Source organism: Hypanus sabinus, chromosome 2 (genome assembly GCF_030144855.1).
Source record: "Hypanus sabinus isolate sHypSab1 chromosome 2, sHypSab1.hap1, whole genome shotgun sequence".
NCBI classification, from domain to species: domain Eukaryota; kingdom Metazoa; phylum Chordata; class Chondrichthyes; order Myliobatiformes; family Dasyatidae; genus Hypanus; species Hypanus sabinus.
The window spans coordinates 72,010,585-72,030,886 of record NC_082707.1 but is presented as its reverse complement, the minus strand read 5'-3'; the positions used below and the strand labels follow the sequence as shown (position 1 = coordinate 72,030,886).

Sequence of the window (20,302 nt, the reverse complement as noted above, 5' to 3'; positions counted from 1 at the left end):
AGATAGAAAGATAGAGAGAAAAAATGAGTCATTATGTGAAATGGCTGTAACACTTCTGTTAAATCTGTGATCGGAATATGTGCTGAGTGAGTTTCTTTGAGAGATTCTGCATGAATTGTTGTGCTAAGTAAAAACCTTCTGTATCTACAACTCCAGACCATGTCATCACTCATTCACAGAAACAAATGCCAGTCCTTGTCAAACACCTCGCTAAGTCCATGTAGATTACATCAATTCTGAATCAAGTTTATTATCACAGACATATATTTTGAAGTTTGTTGTTTTGTGGCAGCAGTACAGTGCAAGGCATAAACATTACTAAAAGTTACAATAAATAAATAGTGCAAAAGAGGAGTAGCAAGGTAGTGTTCATGGACCATTCAGAAATCCGATGGCAGTAGGGAAAGAGCTGTTCCTAAAATGTTGAGTGTATGTCTTCCCCAATGGTAGTAATGAAAAGAGGGCATGTCCTGGATGGTGATAGTTCTAAAGGATGGATGCTGCCTTCTTGATGGACAATATATCTCGGGGTTGTATATGGTGATAACATAAATGTACTTTGACAATAAATTTACTTTGGCCTTTTGATGCCGTCCTTGGTGATGGGGAGGCCTGTGCCCATGATGGAGCTAGCTGAGCCCACAGCCCTCTTTTGATCCTGCACATTGGAGCCTCCATACCAGGTGGTGATGCAATCTGTCAGAAAGTTCTGCACCTTACTTCTGTAGAAATGCGCTGGAGTCTTTGGTGACATACCAAATCTCCTCAAGCTCCTAATGAAGTATGACCACTGGCTTCATCAATATGCTCTCATCAGTACATATTTTCCCTTTATGAAAAATCCAATCAAATTTAACACAGGATCTCGTTAACAAAACTGTGGTGACAAGTGACCTCTATTTAGACCTTAAGTATGTTGAGTTTCATTTCTCTGAATACAGATGCTGAACATTTCCAGCATTAAGATTATGTTACTGTACATGAAATTTCAGTTGTTCCATCACAATCTGTACCATGGGATAAGTATCTTCCTTCTACAAACACAATGAAATCAGGGGATCAGCTCTAATTCAGTGAGGTACTGTATGCTAGCAACAGCTCCAGCTGTACTTAAGAATGAGGAGGCTGCCTGGTGAAGCTGCAAGAAAGGAATGTGTGCATGCTGAATAGCAAAAGAGATAAATAAGCCATCCAACAAATCAAATCAAAGCTGTTTAGTCCTACTATATTTAGTTGTGGCAGTGGACAAGCAGCTGATGAGAACATCCACACACTCAGTAATGGAGGAACACTAAACATGTGGCAAACTCAAGGATGATGCATTCACAACCAAGACTGGCTGGAAATGCTCAGTCAATGATTCATTTCTGTTTTCCCCTTAGATCTGCACCATCTCAGAAGCTGGTTGCTTACAATTTTTAATCACTCCACATGACATCAAGGGACAGCTGAGTATTCTAGACACAGTTTGGACTATTTCACCAGAAAACACACTGTACTGGACTTGTCATGCCCCCAGTGAAATTGTTCTAGCATAGCTGCAAACTGCATTGGCTCAACAACATTGTTATCTCATCATGCCGTTGGTCCAAATGTAAACCACAGAATTTAGATTCAGAGGAGAGATGACAATTGCTGCCCTTGTCATCAAGGCAATGCTTGGCTAAGTGTGACATCAAAGATCCCTATTAAAATTGAAGACAGTGGGCATCAGGTGGTAATCACTGCAGTGACTAGAGTCATATCTCACATACAAGATGTTATGGTTGCAGGAGGTCAATGATGCCGATTATGCAGCAGCAGATTCTCAGGACAGTGTCCCAGCCCCAACATCTTCAGCTGCTTCACCTTCCATCAGAGGTTCAGAAGTGGAGATGTTTGTTGATGCACATTGTCTCCAATGAAATACAGCATAACAAATCATAACTGCATGAAGTAGAACCTGGGCAAAACTAAGGCATACACAAATAAATAACTAGCATATTCACACACGTGGTAGGGAGAGACCGTCTCCAATAACTGAGTCCAACATTCTACCCTTGATATTCAATTGCATCATCATCAAGTCCCCTTCTATTGACTATAATATGGCACTTTTAAAAAGTATTCCTTCCCTTGGAAGTTTTCACGTTTTATCAATGTTATACAACAATGTTTTTACAACATTGAATCACAGTGGATTTAATTTTCTTTTTTGACACTGATCAACAGAAATTTTCTGACTCTGTTACGTCGAGATGAAAACAGATCTCTACAAAGTGATCTAAAATTAATTACAAATATAAAGCGCAAAATAATTGATTGCATTAAGTATTCACCCCCTTTAATATGACATGTCATATCATCATTGGTGCAGCCAATTGGTTTCAGAAGTCACATAATTAGTTGAATGAAGACCACCCTGTGCAGTCAAGGTGTTTCAAATGATTGTAGTAAAAATACACTTGTATCTGGAAGGTCCAGCTGCTGGAGAGTCAGTATCCTGACAAAAACTGCACCATGAAGACAAAAGAACATTCCAAGCAACTCAGTGAAAAGGTTATTGAAAAGCACAAGTCAGGAGATGGATACAAGAAAATTTCCAAGTCACTGAATTTCCCTAGAAGTACAGTTAAATCAATCATCCAGAAATGGAAAGAATATGGCACAGATGCAAATTTGACGGAGCAGGCCATCCTCTAAAACTGAGCGACCATGCAAGGAGGGGACTAGCTAGTGAGGGAGGCCACCAAGGGAGCTATGACAACTCTGGAATAGTTACAAGCTTCAGTGGCTTAGATGGGAGAGACTGTGTATACAACTGTTACCCGGGTGCTTCGCCAGTCACAGCTTTATTGGAGAGTGGCAAAGTGAAAACCGCTGTTGAAAAAAAACTCACATGAAATTTTGGCTGGAATTTGCCAGATGGAATGTGGGAGACTCTGAAGTCAGCTAGAATGTGGTTCTATGGTCTGATGAAACCAAAATTGAGCTTTTTGGCTATTAGACTAAGTGTTACACAGGAATGGCTTAAAAACAACTAAGCAGCGTAATGCCTGCACCATTTTGTGCACTTTATGCGGTCCTGGGTAGGTCCATAGTCTAGTGCAGTTGTTTTTTTTTCCTGTTTTTTTTTTTTACATAGTTCAGTCTAGTTTTTGTACTGTGTCATGTAACACCATCGTCCTGAAAAAGTCTCATTTTTACTATGTACTGTACCGGCAGTTATAGTTGAAATGACAATAAAAAGTGAACCGACTTGATTTAATATTCTGGAGTGGTCAAGTCAGAGTCTAGACATCAATCAAAATGAGAATTTGTGGCTGAACTTGAAAAGGACTGTTCATTCATGATTCCCATGCAATCTGACAGAGCTTGTGCAGTTTTGTAAAGAAGAAAAGGGAGAAATTGCAGTGTCCAGATGTGCAAATCTGATAGAGACCTATCAAGGTTGTAATTGCTGCCAAAGTGCTTCTACTAAATGCTGACTTGAAGAAGGTGAATACTTATGCAATCAATTATTTTGTTTTATATTTGTAATTAGTTTAGATTACTTTGTAGAGACCTGTTTTCACTTTACTCAAAAGAGTCATTTTCTGTTGATCAGTGTTTAAAAAAAATTAAATCCACTGTGCCATGACAGCAGCTATACTTCATTAGGAGTGTGAAGAGATTTGGTATGTCAACAAATACACTCAAAAACTTCTATAGATGTACCATGGAGAGGATTCTGACAGGCTGCATCACTGTCTGGTATGTGGGGTGGGTGGGGGGGCTACTGAACAGGTCCAAAAGAAGCAGCAGAGGGTTGTAAATTTAGCCTGCTCTATCTTGGGTACTAGCATAGAAAGTACCCAGGATATCTTTAGGGAGCAGTGTCTCAGAAAGGCAGCACCTATTATTAAAGACCTCCAGCACACAGGGCATGCCCTTTTCTCTCTGTTACCATCAGGTAGGAGGTACCGAAACCTGAACACACACACTCAGTGATTCTGGAACATCTTCTTCCCTTCTGCCATCTGATTCCCAAATTGACATTGAATCTTTGGACACTACGTCACTTTTAAAAAAAAAATGCAATATTTCTGACATTTGTACTTTTTAAATCTATTCCATATATGTACACTGCAATTGATTTGCTTGTTTATTTATTATTATTTTCTTTCTGTGCTAGATTATGTATTGCATTGAATTGCTGCTGCTAAGTTAACAATCTTCACGTCACATGCCAGTGATAGTAAACCTGAATCCGATTCTGATGTAAAACAATAAAACATGAAAACTTCCACACCGGTGAATACTTGGTACCCTGGCCTACATATCTGGGTACATCATCACCAGAGTACATATAGTATATACTATGGCTACAAATGCATATTTGTAGCAATGAATACAAATGGCTGAATATCCCAGAATGACCTGTTCACCTCCTGACAACTTGCCATGCACAAATTGGGAGTCTGATGGGATACACTTTACTTCCCACCATGAATTCAGCTCTAATAATATTCCGCAAATTTAATACCAGCAAAGATGAAAGACCTTGTTTGATTGGCAATCCCAAGCTCTACTCTAAACATCCATCCGACACTATGCAACTACTGTGAGCACTATTAACAAAATGCACTTCAGTTAAATACTTGCCTTCTCAGGCAGCATCTCCCAATGCCACAACAAGGACAGGGGAGAAGATGGAACAATCAACACTTGCTGGTTTGTGACAACTATATATGTAATTAATAGTTTAGGACATAAGAAAGTCTGAGCAGGAGTAGATTTTTGACCCCTTAGGCCTGCCCTACCATTCAATGGGATCATGGCTGATCAGCTTTAGGCCTCAAATCCACATCTGTGGCAATTTCCTATAACCCAAATTGAGTCAAGAAGTTTGTTAATCAGACGATATTTTGAACACCACTGTTTACCAGACATAAAAATAACTAAGGCAGACTATGCTTATACCAAAGTTGGAAAGGCAATTTTGCTAGATTTCCACATTAGGTTATATCACTATTCAAGATCTATTTATACAGGAGATTTACATTGTGATGCACATTTTTCTCCCAAATTTCAAGCTCCTGTGAGATAATGCAATAAACTATAAGCAAACAATTTTAATGATAACTTTATTTATAAACATGATATTAGCAATACAAAACATAATTATCAAAGGATGATGCAACATTGCCTTCTAATTAATACATTAAAAGTAACCAAAGATGTATACAATTTCTATTTTTACAAATTCTTTAACATACTGAAAGTGCTACAGCTTTGGCTGGAAAGCAACCAGAGCACATATTCATACAAGATTATGAATTTTAGTAATGGAACCTTACTCTCCATTTCACATTAAAATATTTTTTGTTAGTAGAGGATTTCTTCAATTGGGAGCCATGTCCAGAATTTACAGTTAACAACCAGGAATAAAAACTTTTCATTTCACACACTCTGTAAAACTATGGACAACAGCAACTGAATATCAAGTTTTCAACTTCCCACTTAAAAAACAAAACAAGGTCTTAGTAAGACTAACTATGGACAGAATATAATCCTAAAAAGGATAAACAAATTAAAGCTACAAATTTGAACTAACAACTTGAAGCTCTAATTTTGGACTGTTCTTCAACAAGTTTGTTTATGGAAAATATCACAGTTCAGGTGATTTTGAAAAATCTCATATCCTTTGTTAAACAGAGGGATGATGATATCACGTACAAACAAGCTGGATGAACTTAGCAGGTCAGGCAGCATCGGCTGAAAGGAGCAGTCAACGTTTTGTCAGGACCATGGTGATATCATGTAGGTATTGACTTAAATGAGATCTCTGTGCAATGCTGTTTTTCAATCTATGTATAATTAGTATTAAATACTTTGCATTGTTTTTAATTCTTGATTATCACCTTCAAGCTAAATGATCAATGAAACTATTAGCATGCACTGTTCAATTTAGGGAATATAAACAAATAGGACTTGTGAAGGTAATAACCCATGTAGAAATACTATATCAGAACATTTCAAAATTAGACTAATCCCTTGGAAAAGAATGTCCCACACAATGGATGTTGATAATATTAATCTCTACGGCACCTCCATTTTCTTAACATCTAGAAAATCAGGGCACTGTTGGTTATTTATATTAATGTAGCAAAGAATTGAAATCTTTAAATGAGTTTGCCTAACACTAAATGAATCTCAAAAATTATAGTAAAAACCTCAATAACCAGATCCATTGTACTTTAGAAACTCATGCAAAGCCCAACAATACACTGTAGGAACTTATAGTACAGCAATGTGATAGGGCTTTTGTGTTTGAAAATATGATTCTCAAAGATTAGGAAAGGCTAAATAGAAATAAGGCACTTCCATATAAAAAGGGATGTAGGCACTCACATTCCTTAAACTCCAATAACCAAGCATTCCACTGTTCAGAGATCCCTCTGTTTCAGCATCTGACTCCCTCATTTTTCCAGAATTTGATCCAACAGCCTGGAGTGCAAATGGGGACTGTGGCCCAAGCCAGGTGCTTGAATCTGGGTTGGAACACCAGGCACTATTACTTGTTTTCTTTAAACTCACAGGGTTCACAGAGAGACTTACTATGATATTGTGTAACATGTAATAAAAGTGCATAGGGAACATAATGGGCGAAATATCCAATTGCCTGAAAAATCCAGAAGTCTGACACTAAAGGCGCAATGGTGCTAGATTATTGGAGTATTACTGAAATTCTTAAAACTCAAGTTGTTGCTCTAATTGTGGGAACTAATTAGAACTAGGCCAAACATTTAACTTTGATTATAATTGCTGATGGAAGAGCCACAGCACAAGGCTGTACTGCAAAAGATAAAATATGTTGCATTGACAAGCCTTTAATTTATAATTACAATGCAGCTATTTTACCTCCTATATGCTAATTTGATTCCAATCAAAGTTAAAACACCCTCCAGGAATTCCAATTCAAGTGCTCATTGTAAGCACTTGCTGCAGGGGGAAAATAATCAAATCAGCCTGTTTATATTGAGCATCACAAGCAAAGACAAGAGAAAGACCATCAATTTGAAGATGATTTAGACTCAACCTTTTCCAATTGAGAAGCCAATAAATCATAACATTTGGGTATAAAAAACAATTTTATACTTTGTAGCAGAAATCCAGATAACAATATTAAAAACAATATTTCAATAAAGATGGCCACTTTACAGAATGCTACAGGATTTGGAAATCTGAAACAAAAGCTAAAACCTATGGAAATACTGGTCAAGCAGCATCTGCAGGAAGAGAACCAGTATTAATGGACTGGATTGTGTTCAATCTGGTTTATAACTTGCACTTACCCTGAGGACAGCAAGGATATTTCTATGGTCAGGTGGGTCCACTTAAACTGAAGGCCTTGTTGCTATTGCCAGCCTGCAGAATAGACCAGTCCATAAAGGGCACTCGTTGACACCCTTGAAGACCTTTTGACAGCTTACTGCAACCAAAAGCCGAACTGATTATCAGTGATAGTTAAAAATAATCAAAGTAGATTTTCTTCCTAATTTTCTTTGTTGCATGTATTTTAAATAAAATAAAAATTAAATCAATAGCATTAAGAATAATTAAAATTAAGAAATACAAACTAACTTTTTCCATCCAGAGATTCCATTCAAATGAGTGAATCAATGCCAAATTCAATGACTGAATCTCACTTTGTTCTCAACTTCTCTTCTGTGCAACATGCAGGTAGAGAAGTCAGGAATTTAGTTAAGTATAAAAAATGATTTTACTGGCAGTTTTTTTCCCTATAACTGCCAGCAAAAATGTACTGCACCCCATTTTTTGAGCCAATGATCTGACCTCCATGTAAAATCATTACTTTTTCTTTCCCACCTACAAGAGAGTTTCACTATTTTTTGTTTTTATTCTGGTCTCTTTGGCATGCAACATTCTATTGTTCTCCAAATCTCATGGCCTTTCTCTCTCCTCACTGCTTACCAGCATGAGAGGAAAAGGAGGGAAATTATTCAGATTTCCACACTTCCATGGTGTTCATCTGTTCAGGATCTAGAACCACTGAAGTGAGAAATCCTTTTACACAGTGTCAATCTGGAATGCATTGTCAAATTCAAAGCAGTATTTCAAAAAGAAATTGACAATGCATTTGAAGGAAAACATTTGGTAAGGATTTTCTTTGTAATAGTTAATTCAGGCACAATTATTGTTTCCTTTAGTGGTGGCAGATTCCACAACTCTAGAATATATATTCTTCACTTCCTCATTTATGGGAGCATAAATTAACATTCAAAATTATCCATATAAAATAAGGCAACAGTAAATTATGTTTGTAATGTAATTACATTTCAAAATCACAGAAGCAAAAACAGATCATTTTTAAGCATGGTACATGTAAGCTTTTACATTTGTTTCACTGGTGTGACAAGTAAGGTCATTTATAAAAACAGGTGTTTTCTTTTAAAGATGAGCTCAGAAGTTAAGAAAATGTGTGTTTTGTCAAGGAGCACCGAGCAGGTTCAAGCCCTGTGCCACTTTACTTTGGATACTTGACAGTTACCATCACTGCTGTTTTTGCACGAGCTTGAATGAAGACAATTTAATGAAATCTGGACCTTAGGAGCATTCTAAACCAAACAAAAACTATTTAAACACATTTCAGTTCATTTTTATCAGTGCTTCTACGTTCTATAAGGAAAATGGAGGGATATGGACATGGTGTAGGTAGGAAGGATTAGTGCTCTTCTGTTTTTGATTTGCTTTTTAACTGGTTTGGGACAACACTGTGGGCCTGTGCGGGACTGTTCTGTTCTAACATTTTGCTTCCCATTTATTGCCTTGCTCGAAAATCAGAAAGAGTCGTTTACTTTCTTCAAAAGTTATGTTTCTGAATTTGGATCTCATTGGATTATACCAACAATGTTAAAATTCCAATCTTAGCATATAATCCAATTAGTGTTCAGAAATCAGAACACTAATGTTAGGGTGAACATCTGAAAATCTAGGTCTATGGATCAGCATATACTCTGTCCCAAATTATAATTATTATATATCATTAAAAATATCTCCACTAACACCCCTATTAGGCAGAACATTCAGCGAAAATATTTGTTGTAATGGAAGCTTCCCAATGTACCAACAAAATTATACTGACAGGTTGTAAATTGAAATACAAACAACCACAAAGATATTTATCTATAAGCTGCAAGGAACACAAACATTAACTGACTATAAAATTAATTTTAATGGTTAGTCATCAAAAACCGCCAATTCATTTACAACATACATTGATACTTAAAAATTATACACTAATATCAGATACAGTAACACCAAACTTCATGAACATATATATTAACTATGGTTACAGTCAGAAGTAATTCAACTTGAAGCAACACAATTTATGCCATTTAATAATATTAGCATTTTTAAAATAAAAACTTTTAAAAAACTGTATTTCCTCAATATTTACATTTAAGGTGAGATGCAAGTTGTATAAACTCCCAAAAAAGTCTTGTGCACTCAATACCTAGAAACTATGTGTCCGCTTGAATACTTTAAAGATCTTCAACTTGCAGAGTTTCCAAATACATAGGTTGCTAATTCCAGGTTAGCTGATGAAATCTCTGAAGGAGTTTGCTCTTCAGTTGTAAAGTTTGAGGTATGAAAGGCAACATCTTGGCCTAGCTCCATCAGTCCATTCAATTCCAGATTATGGACTTCCGCATCAAATGTTGGTGAAATGCTCTGTGACACGTTTTTCTCACCGAAAATATTATCCTAAATTAAGAAGTTGAGTTAGAATCCACCATAAGTTCAAGGTAAATTTCTCACCTATCCTGCAAATAAAATCATTACAAGCCCAAGCAATACCAGGTCATTTAAATATTATCAATTTCATTTTGTTTTTAATTTGTCATTGTACACTTAAATATTATAGGGAACACAATCTCCAAATTTGTAAATACAAATCAAATCTGAACGCTATCAGTTATTTTTGCAGTTCTAGAACAAGCTTGTAGACATTTTAAAGAGGATAGTTTAAAATTGATATGACGCTTTTCTCCAGTCATGTTAAAAGCTGCTCACTGGTTTGGATCAAATAAATTTTGATATTTCAACTGAAGGTTTCAAATTGTGGGCAAAATTGTTGCTTCACGGGTTTCACATAAGTACATCTGAACATCTTTTCACTGCTTTTTAATTTTCTATGATTTAGTTCCAAATTTGTGAAGTAATCTGAAATCATAAAATGTTGGAAACACTCAGTTGTTGAATCAATGGAAAATCAAAAACAGGTTTATCAATATTTGAGGTTACAAACCATTCAACCAAACTTTTAGAACGATTTAGTTAATCCTTGAAGTAAGTGCATAACAAGGGAATACACTCGTGGAAGGGGAGAAGAAAGCCTAGGGCAGGAAGTAGGGGAGAAAGATCTGAGACTTTGTGTTAAAACCCTAACATGTTCCATGTTGAAATAATATTGACCTACCAAAACACTCATTTCTCTCTACATAAATCCATCAGCTAGGGGTTTCCAAAACTTTCTCCTTTCAGATTTCTGCTTTTCTGGAAGTTTATGAATATGCAAATAAAAAACATTTTTCATTCTTTGTCTGCCATCTAAAGAAAGAGTTTCCACAAATTGTGTCATTTACTTCATTTGCAGTTTATTTGTAAGGGATAGGAAAACGTACAGATGATTTTTAATCTTGGTACTGTCTAGTATGAGAGAATGCCTCAAGAGTTTGTGATCTTATAAACTTGTAGAACCAGATGGTTCACAAACATTCTATTTCTGAAATTTAATTCCCAGGATTGAGTATTGATGAAATATTGTATTAAAACTAGGCATCAAAATATTAAAGCTACAAGACTTTAAATCACAAATTAAAATTTCCAACAGATCTTTTACAATGGATATTCATTCTGAAAGTGGTGGAAACACGAAACAAATCTGGAGAACTGAAGCAGTGCCCAAATACAAAAACTAGCAATAAAATTAGCAATAAGATTAATAAAGGGTTTCCCATCAAAATTTGGACTTGAGGCATGTTTTTAAGTCTTAGATCAGCTCTGAGGTTACCTATACTGAATGTAAATGGGGAAGGATTTCACCGTGAAAATATCATCAATTTCTTCGGCCAAACAAATTATGCAAATGAGAAATCAAACTTACCGTGATGTCTATGGTCTTTAGCATTGCATTTGTCTTAAACCAAGGAAAGACCTCAGCAAGTTCCTTTTTTTGCTTTTCAGTGAATTTGGGTTGGTTTCTCTGCATCTGTTTCAGCTTCTCTCTATCCTCCTTCAGAACTGTTTCAATGTCCCTGAAATGGAACAATGATAGGAATACTGATTACACTGCATTTTGGGACAAACTTGAGTAATAAAAGATTTAAAACACCATCAGCATAACTGTACTGTTATGTATCATAACAGTCTCTTAAGTTAATCACTACATATGGCTGGTATCAATAAATGGGGAAAAAAATCACCTAATAGTAACACTCAGTCCCACTTTTTTTTTGGTACAGGACTGAAAACCCAATATGGTCTTCTGTTGCTGTAGCCCATCCATTTCAAGATTTGATGTGTTGTGCATTCAGAGATACTCTTCTGCACACCAGTGTTGTAATGCATGGTTATTTGAGTTTTTGAGTTTCTGTCACCCCCCCCCCCCCCCCCGTCAGCTTGAACCTGTCTGGCCGTTCTCCTCTGACCTCTTTCACTAACAAGGCACTTTTGCCCACAGAACTGCAACTCACTGGAGTGAGTGAGTGAGTGTGTGCGCGTTTTTACACCATTCTCTATAAACGCCACAGACTGTTACATGTGAAAATCCCAGGAGATCAGCAGTTTCTGCGATACTCAAACCACCCTGTCTCCACCAACAATCATTCCATGGTCAAAGTCATTTAGATCATATTTCCTCTCCTTTCTGATTTTTGGTCTCAACAATAAATGAATTTCTTGCCCACGTCTCCATGCTTTTATGCACTGAGTTGCTGCCAACTCAGCAACTATGCACTGATTGGCTGATGAAGTATTTACATGTTGACCTGGTGTACATGTGTACCTGTTAAAGGGCCATTGTGAGTATATTTGCCATTTTAACATTTGGGCAACCTATTTAAAACAACCAGTCAATGCTTCACATAAAATAATACAATTGCAGATGGACATACTAACTGTTCAAAATCTGAAAGCACACAAAAACACTCCAATACTTTGGTGTAGCAATTCCCCATTAGTTTCCTAAATATTTGAAGCATTTATTGATAGCAATAATCTTATGTAAATTTTCCACATCATATTCTTGTGGTTGGACTGTACTATTTGAATAACTAACCCTTGCAATGGAAGTTCTATCAGGAGTGAAAAAAGTATGTGCAGGAAATTACTACTGTTCCAGAAACCTGAATAGGGTGCTTACAATTATGTTTTACCACCAATTACAGATATCTAATACTTCTAGAATATAAAGACTATAATCATTTGTAGTTGTAATGGAATAAAGAATTTAAAACATGTAAGCTAAAAGTCAAGATAATACAGATGCTTGAATTTTGAAAACAACAGTGGAGACAATTATAAGGTCAGGAGGCCAAGATGTGTGGAGAGCCAAGATTTCCCGATTATTATCAACCTAAAATGCCAATGCTGTTTCTCTCTTCATAGATGCTGCCTGACCTGATGAGGATTTCCAACAATTTCTGTTTATGCAAAGAATTTAGTTCACAGGGGCGTCAAGAGACGAATAACATTGCAAATATATTCTGATAAGCACGTGGATAAAAAAGCTTTAGAGTGACATGGATCAAAATGTGGACATACAGGACCAGCTTAGATGGTCACCTTGGTTTTGCTTGACAAGTTAGGCCAAAGGGCCTGCTTTCATACTGTATTACTCTAGAAGTCCAGGAAGGCTGCCAAGTTGACATAGGAAAAGTTTAATTGGAGGGAACCACAACATGAATGAGAGTTTCAGCAGCTTATGAACTGTGGTTGGAGCAGGACCAGGTGATGTCAACCAGCTGGAAACACTTGGCCTTACAAGGTTCAAATTCTCAATCAAATGTATCTGTTATCAAGAAATATTTCCTTTTCACATACTAAGGATTGTGGTATCCACTCTTAATTGTTCATTTGGCAGAAAAATAAAGCAGAAATCACAAAGTGTTCCTGTTTCCTTCCAATTGGTAGGTTAATTGGTCATTGTAAATTGTCCAATGACTAGGCGGGGATTAAACTGGGGAATTGCTGGGTGGCTTGGCTCAAAGGGATAGAAAGGCCTACAGTATATCAATAAATAAAAAAATCAGAAATGTTGCTGCAGTATGTGTAAGTCACCACGAAGTAGATAGTAGATGATACCCTTGTTTCTAGGTTCAGAGGGCTATAAATTATTTAAATGTTCTTGTGCCTCAGTCTTATTTGATAATCACAGATTAGATTACAACCTTGCAATTAGATTATTACCTTGCAAATACAATTGGACATCTTTTATTCTTCAAACAAAATTGCGCACATGGATCAATTATTTAATCACTGCCAGGAATAGAAACACTGTAAGCATCCCCAGAGGATTAGTATTGTTGATGCAAACCTTGAACCTTAAGGCCTTTAGTTGATGTCATGCAGGGCAAGGACTGAAGCACCACAAATACAACCAGGACCTTGAGTACCATGAAATAATATTTTTTTTAACTATTCAAGAATACTGTTGGGAGTATTCTACAGTTATGTGAATATATTGTAAATTGCAAGCAGTAAATTGAAGTTAAAAGCACTGGCTTTTAGAGATATGATTTGAAAAATGGTGACCATGAGACATAAGCATCAGCCATACATTAAGACAATTGCTTTGTGTTAATTGATTTCATTAATCCAGCAACCATAGGTTTAAGTAACTTGCACCATTGTGACTTGAATTAAACAAAGTTTGCAGACCATACTGATATTATCACGTCAATTAGTTTGTCCCAGCAAAAGTATTTCAACCTTCAGAGGTGTCTCCCACTGTAGATATGCAATTCAAAAGAAGCATGGTTTCAACCCAATACGAGGTGACAATGCCATTGTAACTATTGAAATTGTATTTAATCATTTACTATTACTGTAAGGGTACAAATGTAATGTTCTTTTAGGTTTGTCAGACTCTACCAAGTCTCCAGAAGAATGCCTGCATAGTTTGATGAATAAAAATTTCAGTATCATCAAATTCTGTGTCTCTCTGGTGATTTTGATCACAGTCACTCTGCATTAAGGAGTTAGAGCTGGAACTGGATGAATTCCAGATCATTCAGGAGGCTGAAGGAGTGAGACAGGATACATAGAGAGGGAGATGCAGGGCACAGGAAACTGGGTGATATTCAGGAAGGGAAAAGATTTAAACAGCCAGTGCAGAGTACCCTGTGGCAAACCTCCTCAAAAACAAGTACACTGCTTTGGATACTGTTGGGGGCATGACCTAGCAGAGGAAAGTCACAGCGGTCAGGTCTTTGGCACTCAGTCTGGGTCTGTGACTTAGAAGGGATGAAAGAAGAAGAAGCAAATTGTGGTATTAGGGAATTCAGTAGTTAGGGGAACAGAAAAGAGGTTCTATGGAAGAGAACGAGATTCCCAGATGGCATGTTGCCTCCTGGGTGCCAGGGTACAGAACGCTTTGGATCAAATCCTCAGCATTCTTAAATGGGAGGGTGAGCAGCCAGAGGTCATGGTCCACATATGTATAGATGACATATGTAGGAAGAGTGTTGAGGTTCTGCAAAGTGAATCCAAGGAGTTAGGTGCTAAGTTAAAGGGTAGGATCTTCAAGGTTGTGATCTAAGGATTGCAAACCGCTGGCCCCCCCATGCCATATGCTAATGAGACCAGAAATAGGAAGATCATACAGTTTAACATATGGCTAAGGTGTTTGTATAGGAGGGAGGGCGTCAGAATTTTGGATCATTCCACGGAAGGTGGGACCTGTACAGAAGGGATGGTTTGCACCTAAACTGGAGAGGGAACAGTATTTTAGCAGGAAGGTTTGTTATTGCTGCACAGAGGGTTTAAACTAGAGTTGCAGGGGGATGGAAACCAGAATGCCAGACAGGTTGTGGAGATAGATGCTGTTAAGATCACAGACAAAGCCAGAAATCAAAAGGTTGCACATGGTACGACTGGTGTCCTGAGTTGCGTATACTTCAATGCAAGAAGTATCGTAAAAAAGGCGGATGAGCTCAGGGCAAGGATCAACACCTGGAATTATGATATTGTAGCCATTAGTGAGAATTGGTTGCAGGAGGGGCAGGACTGGCCACTCAATATTACGGCACTTCTTTGATTAAAGGAGGAGGGGTGGTGTTACGAATTAGGGACAATAACATGGCAGTGCTCAAACAGGACAGGCTGGAGAACTTATCCAGTGAGGTTTTATGGTTGGAAATAAGGAATAAGAAAGATATGACTACATTAATGGGGCTATATTATAGATCACCAACAGTGCATGGGATTTAGAGGAACAAATTTGTAGACAGATTGCAGACTGTTGCAAGAAACATAAGGTTGTTACAGAATGTGATTTTAACTTTCCACACATTGTCCGGGACTCCCATATTGTAAAAGGACTAGGTGGGATAGAGTTTGTCAAATATGTTCAGGAAAGTTTCCTTAATCAGTGCACAGAAGTCCCAAATGAGTGTGTGATACTTGACCTGCTACTAGGGAATGAAAGAGGACAGGTGACAGAAGTGTGTGTAGAGGAACACTTTCTATCTAGTGATCATAATGCCATTAATTTCAAAATAAATACGGAAAAAGATGGGTCTGGTCTGCTGGTTGAGATTCTAAATTGGAGTAAGACCGGATTTGATGGTATCAGAAAGGGTCTGGCTAGTGTAGCTTAGGACGGGCTGTTTTCTGGCAACGTGTACTTGGTAAGTGGGAGGCCTTCAAAAGTGAAATTTTGAGAGTACAAAGCTTGTAAATTCCTGTCAGAATAAATAGTAAAGACAACAGGTTTAGTGAATCTTGGTTTTCAGGAGATATTGAGGCCCTGCTTAAGAACAAAAGAGCAGTTGTAGGCAGGTAGGAACAAATGAGGTATTTATGGATTATAAGAAAGAGAACACTTAGGAAAGAAATCAACAGGGCTAAAAGAAAGCATGAAGTTGCTCTAGCAGACAAGCTGAAGGAGAATCCCTAGGGATTTTACAGATATATTAAGAGCAAAAGGATTGCAAGGACAGAATGTTAATCTATGTGTGGAGTGAAAAGAGACAGGGAGCTCTTAAGTGGCTTTTTTTACATCTGTATTTATTTGGGTCACAGACTCAGAGTCTATAAAAGTGAGGCAAAACAGCAGCGAGGTCATGAACCATATGCAGATGACAGAGGAGGAGGTGTTTGCTATCTTGAGGCAAATTAGGGTGTGGATCAATCCCTAGGATGTTCCCTCGGACCCTGTGACAGGCAAGTGCAGAAATTGCAGGGGCCCTAGCAGTGATATTTATCATTAGTGACAGGAGAAGTACTTAAGAATTGGAGGATAACTAATGTTGTTCCACTGTTTAAGAAAGTAAAATAAACCAGGAAATTACAGGCCCCTGAATCTGACATCAGTAGTGGCAAAGTTATTGGAAGGTATTCTAAGGGACATTTTATAGAGCTTTTCGAGGAAGTTACCAGGAAATTTGAAGAAGGTAAAGCAGTTGATGTTGTCTATGTGGAATTCAGCAAGGCACTTAACAAGGTCTCATGTGGGATGTTGGTCAAGAAGGTTCAGTCACTCGGCATTCAAGATAAGGTTGTTTATTGGACTAGACATTGACATCGTGGGAGAAGCCAGAGAGGGGTAGAAGATGGTTACCTCTCTGTCTGGAGGCCTGTGAATAGTGGAGTGTTGCTGGGATCATTGCTGGGTCTGTTGTTGTTTATTATCATCAATGACCTGGATGATATTGTGATTAACCATATCATCAAATTTGCAGATGACACCAAGATTGGAGGTGCAGTGGACAGTGAGAAAGACTACCAGAGCTTGTAGCAGGATCTGGCCCAGCTAGAAAAGTCGGCAGATGGAATTTAATGCAGACAAGTGCAAGGTGTTACACTTTGGTAGGTCCAACCAGGCAGGGTAAAACAAAGGGATCCTGGAATACAGGTCCATAATTCACTGAAAGTGGTGTCACAGGTAAATAGGGTTGTAAAGAAAGCTTTTGGCACATTGGTCTTCATAAATCAATATATTGAGTAGAGGAGGGTGAATGTTTTGTTGAAGTTGTATAAGACATTGGTGAAGCCTAATTAGGAGTATTATGTGCAGTTTCAGTCACTTATTACAGGAAAGATGAAGTAAGTTTGAAAGAGTATAGATTAAATTTATAATCGGAGGACCTGAATTATAAAGAGAGATTGAATAGATTAGGATTTTATTCCTTTGAAACCTAACTGATGAGGAACTCGTTGCCACCACCAGTCCTCCCTGTATTTCCACGGTTTCTGGATGGATTGCCAGGATCATGAAGAAATAACAGATTAATACAATTTATAAACCCACAAGGAAGCACAAACCACTGCTTATGCAGGTCAAAGATTTCCTGGGACACTGGATAGCTGGTGTTTACAGGATTCCCTGTGAATGCAGAGCAGTGTATATTGGTGAGACAGAGAGCATGATGGATACCCGCATCAAGGAGCACAGGAGGTGTATTGGTTTGAGTTACCTCGAGGAATCAGTGGTAGCAGAAAATTACTTTTGCAATGGCCATAGGATTGACTTCGATAGCACAAATCTACTGTGTCACACCAATGGCTTATGGGACTATCTGGTGAAGGAAGCCATTGAAATAAAACTGGAGGAAAGTAATTTTAACAAAGACAAAGGTCTTGCTCTAAGAAAGATCTGGAAACAATTGTAAACCAGGTGGGACAGTAGAAACCTGATTGGAAGAGCAATAACCAATCAGAAGAGATGTTCAACGGGGGTACATATACCACCAGACCAGAAATTCCTAGGTATCATCCCTGATAAAGAGTAGCATGTGGTACCCACCTGCTTCAAGCAGGCTTCAATTGTACCAGTGCCCAAGAAGAGCGTGGTAACCTGTCTAAGTGACTATCACCTTGTGGCAATTATATCCACAGTGATGAAACATTTTGAGAGCCTGGAGTTGAAGCACATCAGCTCCTGTCTGAGTGGCGACTTGGATCCACTCCAATTGCCTACTGAAGCAAGAGGTCTACAGCAGATGCCATTTCATTGGCTCTTCATACAATTCTAGAATATCTGGATGCAAAGATATCTGGATACATCAGGACGTTCTTTATCAAATATAGCTCAGTAAACCTAATCAGTAAAATCCAAGACCTGGCCCTCAATACCCCCTTATGCAATTGGATCCTGGATTTCCTCACTTGTAGACCCCAGCCAGTTCAGATTGGCCAAAACATCTCCTCCACGATCTCCATGAGCACAGGAGCACCGCAGAGATGTGCACTTAGTCCCACGATCACTTTATACCTATGACGAGGTGGCTAAGCGCAGCTCCAACACCATATACCAGTTTGCTGATGACACCACTGTTGTGGGCTGTATCAAAGGCGGTGATGAATCAGCATACAGGTGGGAGACTGAAAATTTGGCCAAGTGGTGTAATAACAACAACCTCTCACTTAATGTTAATAAGACCAAGGAACTAATTGCAGACTTCAGGAGAGGGAAGCCACAGGTCCATGAGCCAGTAATCATCAGAGAATTAGGTGGAGAGGTTCAGTAACTTTAAATTTCTGGATGTCACTATCTCAGAGGACTTGTCCTGGACCAGTCATATAATTGCGAAGAAAGCAGGACAGCATCTCTTCTTCCTCAGGACACTGCGGAGATTTAGCATGTCACCAAAAACCATGGCAAATTCTATAGATGTGTGTTGGAGTGTGCTAAGTGGCTGTATTAGAGCCTGCTATGGGAAAACCAATGCCTCTGAGCACAGAATCCTACAAAAGGTAGTGGATTGGCCCTGTATCTCACGGGTAAAACTCTCCCAGCTACTGATCACATCTACACAAAACGTTGCCATCGACAAGCAGCATCCATCATCAAAGATCCTCACCACCCAAGCCTTGCTCCTTTCTCACATCTACCATCAGGTTGAAAGTATAATTGCCTCAGGCCTTGCACCACCAGGTTCAAGAACAGTTACTACTCCTTAATCATCAGGCTCTTTAACAAAATGGAGTAACTACATTCATTTAAGGAATCTTTTATCTCGTTATTTCATGTTTGTTATTTATTGATATTTATCTATACCTGCATTTGCATAGTTTGTTGTCTATTGTTCACAGTTATCGTTCTATAGATTTGCAAAGTATGCCCACAGGAAAAAAGACCTCAGGGTTGTATGTGGTAACATGTATGTACTCTGATAATGCATTTTACTTTGAACTTTGAAACTTTTAAAATAATCAAAATATTAACTAGCTATAAAGAGGAGAGATCTATTCATACTGCAGGTGGGTTCTATTCATACTGAACTCTTCAATCTCAGCAATTTTATGCTGAAAAATTACCAGCAAAGGCAACTTTGTAGTTAAAACAAGCAGCATTTCCCTTCAAGTGATATTCAGTATGATAGATTAATAACTGCTAAACTTATGTAGCTGATTAACAGTAGAATTTCAGATCATCACAGTGGCAAATTTCAGTACTAAACATTACTGAGGCAATCCCAGACTTTAAAATGTAGGATGCAGAAAACATGGATTAATGCAATGACAGATTTTAGGAATCAAGTGAGAACAGCATGAGATCACTACCACAGCTGCTGGCTGCATCAGGCAGAGTACAAACAGAATGGAGAGCTTCTGAAGCCCCACACAACAACATTTCCACTTGAACTTTTGGCACTTACCTCACTGGCAGTTGATAGGTCATCATTGTTCTCTCATCTGCATTTGCATTTTCTAGCCAGATCGGATTTTGGTGCATAAATTTATTGCTCTGGCCTACTTTCTCATTCTCAGAGTCACTGCTTCCAAAATATTTGCTAGAGCTTAAGTAGCTACTCCCTAATAATAAATAAAGAACATGTAATCAGCCTAAGTAACAAGAAAGGATCAGAAAACAAAATCAATATAGACTACATGCTTATTCATTTACAGGATCTGGGATTTGTTGGAAAGACTAGCATTTTATGCACATCTTAATTGACATTGAGAAGGTAGCAGTGAGCCACCTTCTGGAACTACTGTTGTCCTTCTGGTGAAGGTGCTTTCACACTGTTGATGTGGTTGGAGATGTATTCTATTAATAAGGTTTACTTCTTCCAGAGGAATGGATAATCTT

At 38.0% G+C, this 20,302-nt stretch overlaps 1 protein-coding gene across 2 annotated transcripts in view; it reads right to left on the bottom strand.

The window, feature by feature from the left end:
* Positions 1–5,109: 5,109 nt before the first annotated feature.
* Positions 5,110–20,302, bottom strand: part of per2 (period circadian clock 2) — a 62,803-nt gene continuing 47,610 nt past the window's right edge. For both annotated transcript variants that reach the window (XM_059948035.1, XM_059948042.1), the window contains exons 21-23: positions 19,869–20,025; positions 11,153–11,303; positions 5,110–9,750 (exon numbers count right to left, since the gene is read on the bottom strand). In XM_059948035.1, the coding sequence (XP_059804018.1) occupies positions 9,538–9,750; positions 11,153–11,303; positions 19,869–20,025 (521 nt within the window). In that variant the 3' untranslated portion in view covers positions 5,110–9,537. The remainder of the gene's footprint in view (positions 9,751–11,152; positions 11,304–19,868; positions 20,026–20,302) is intronic.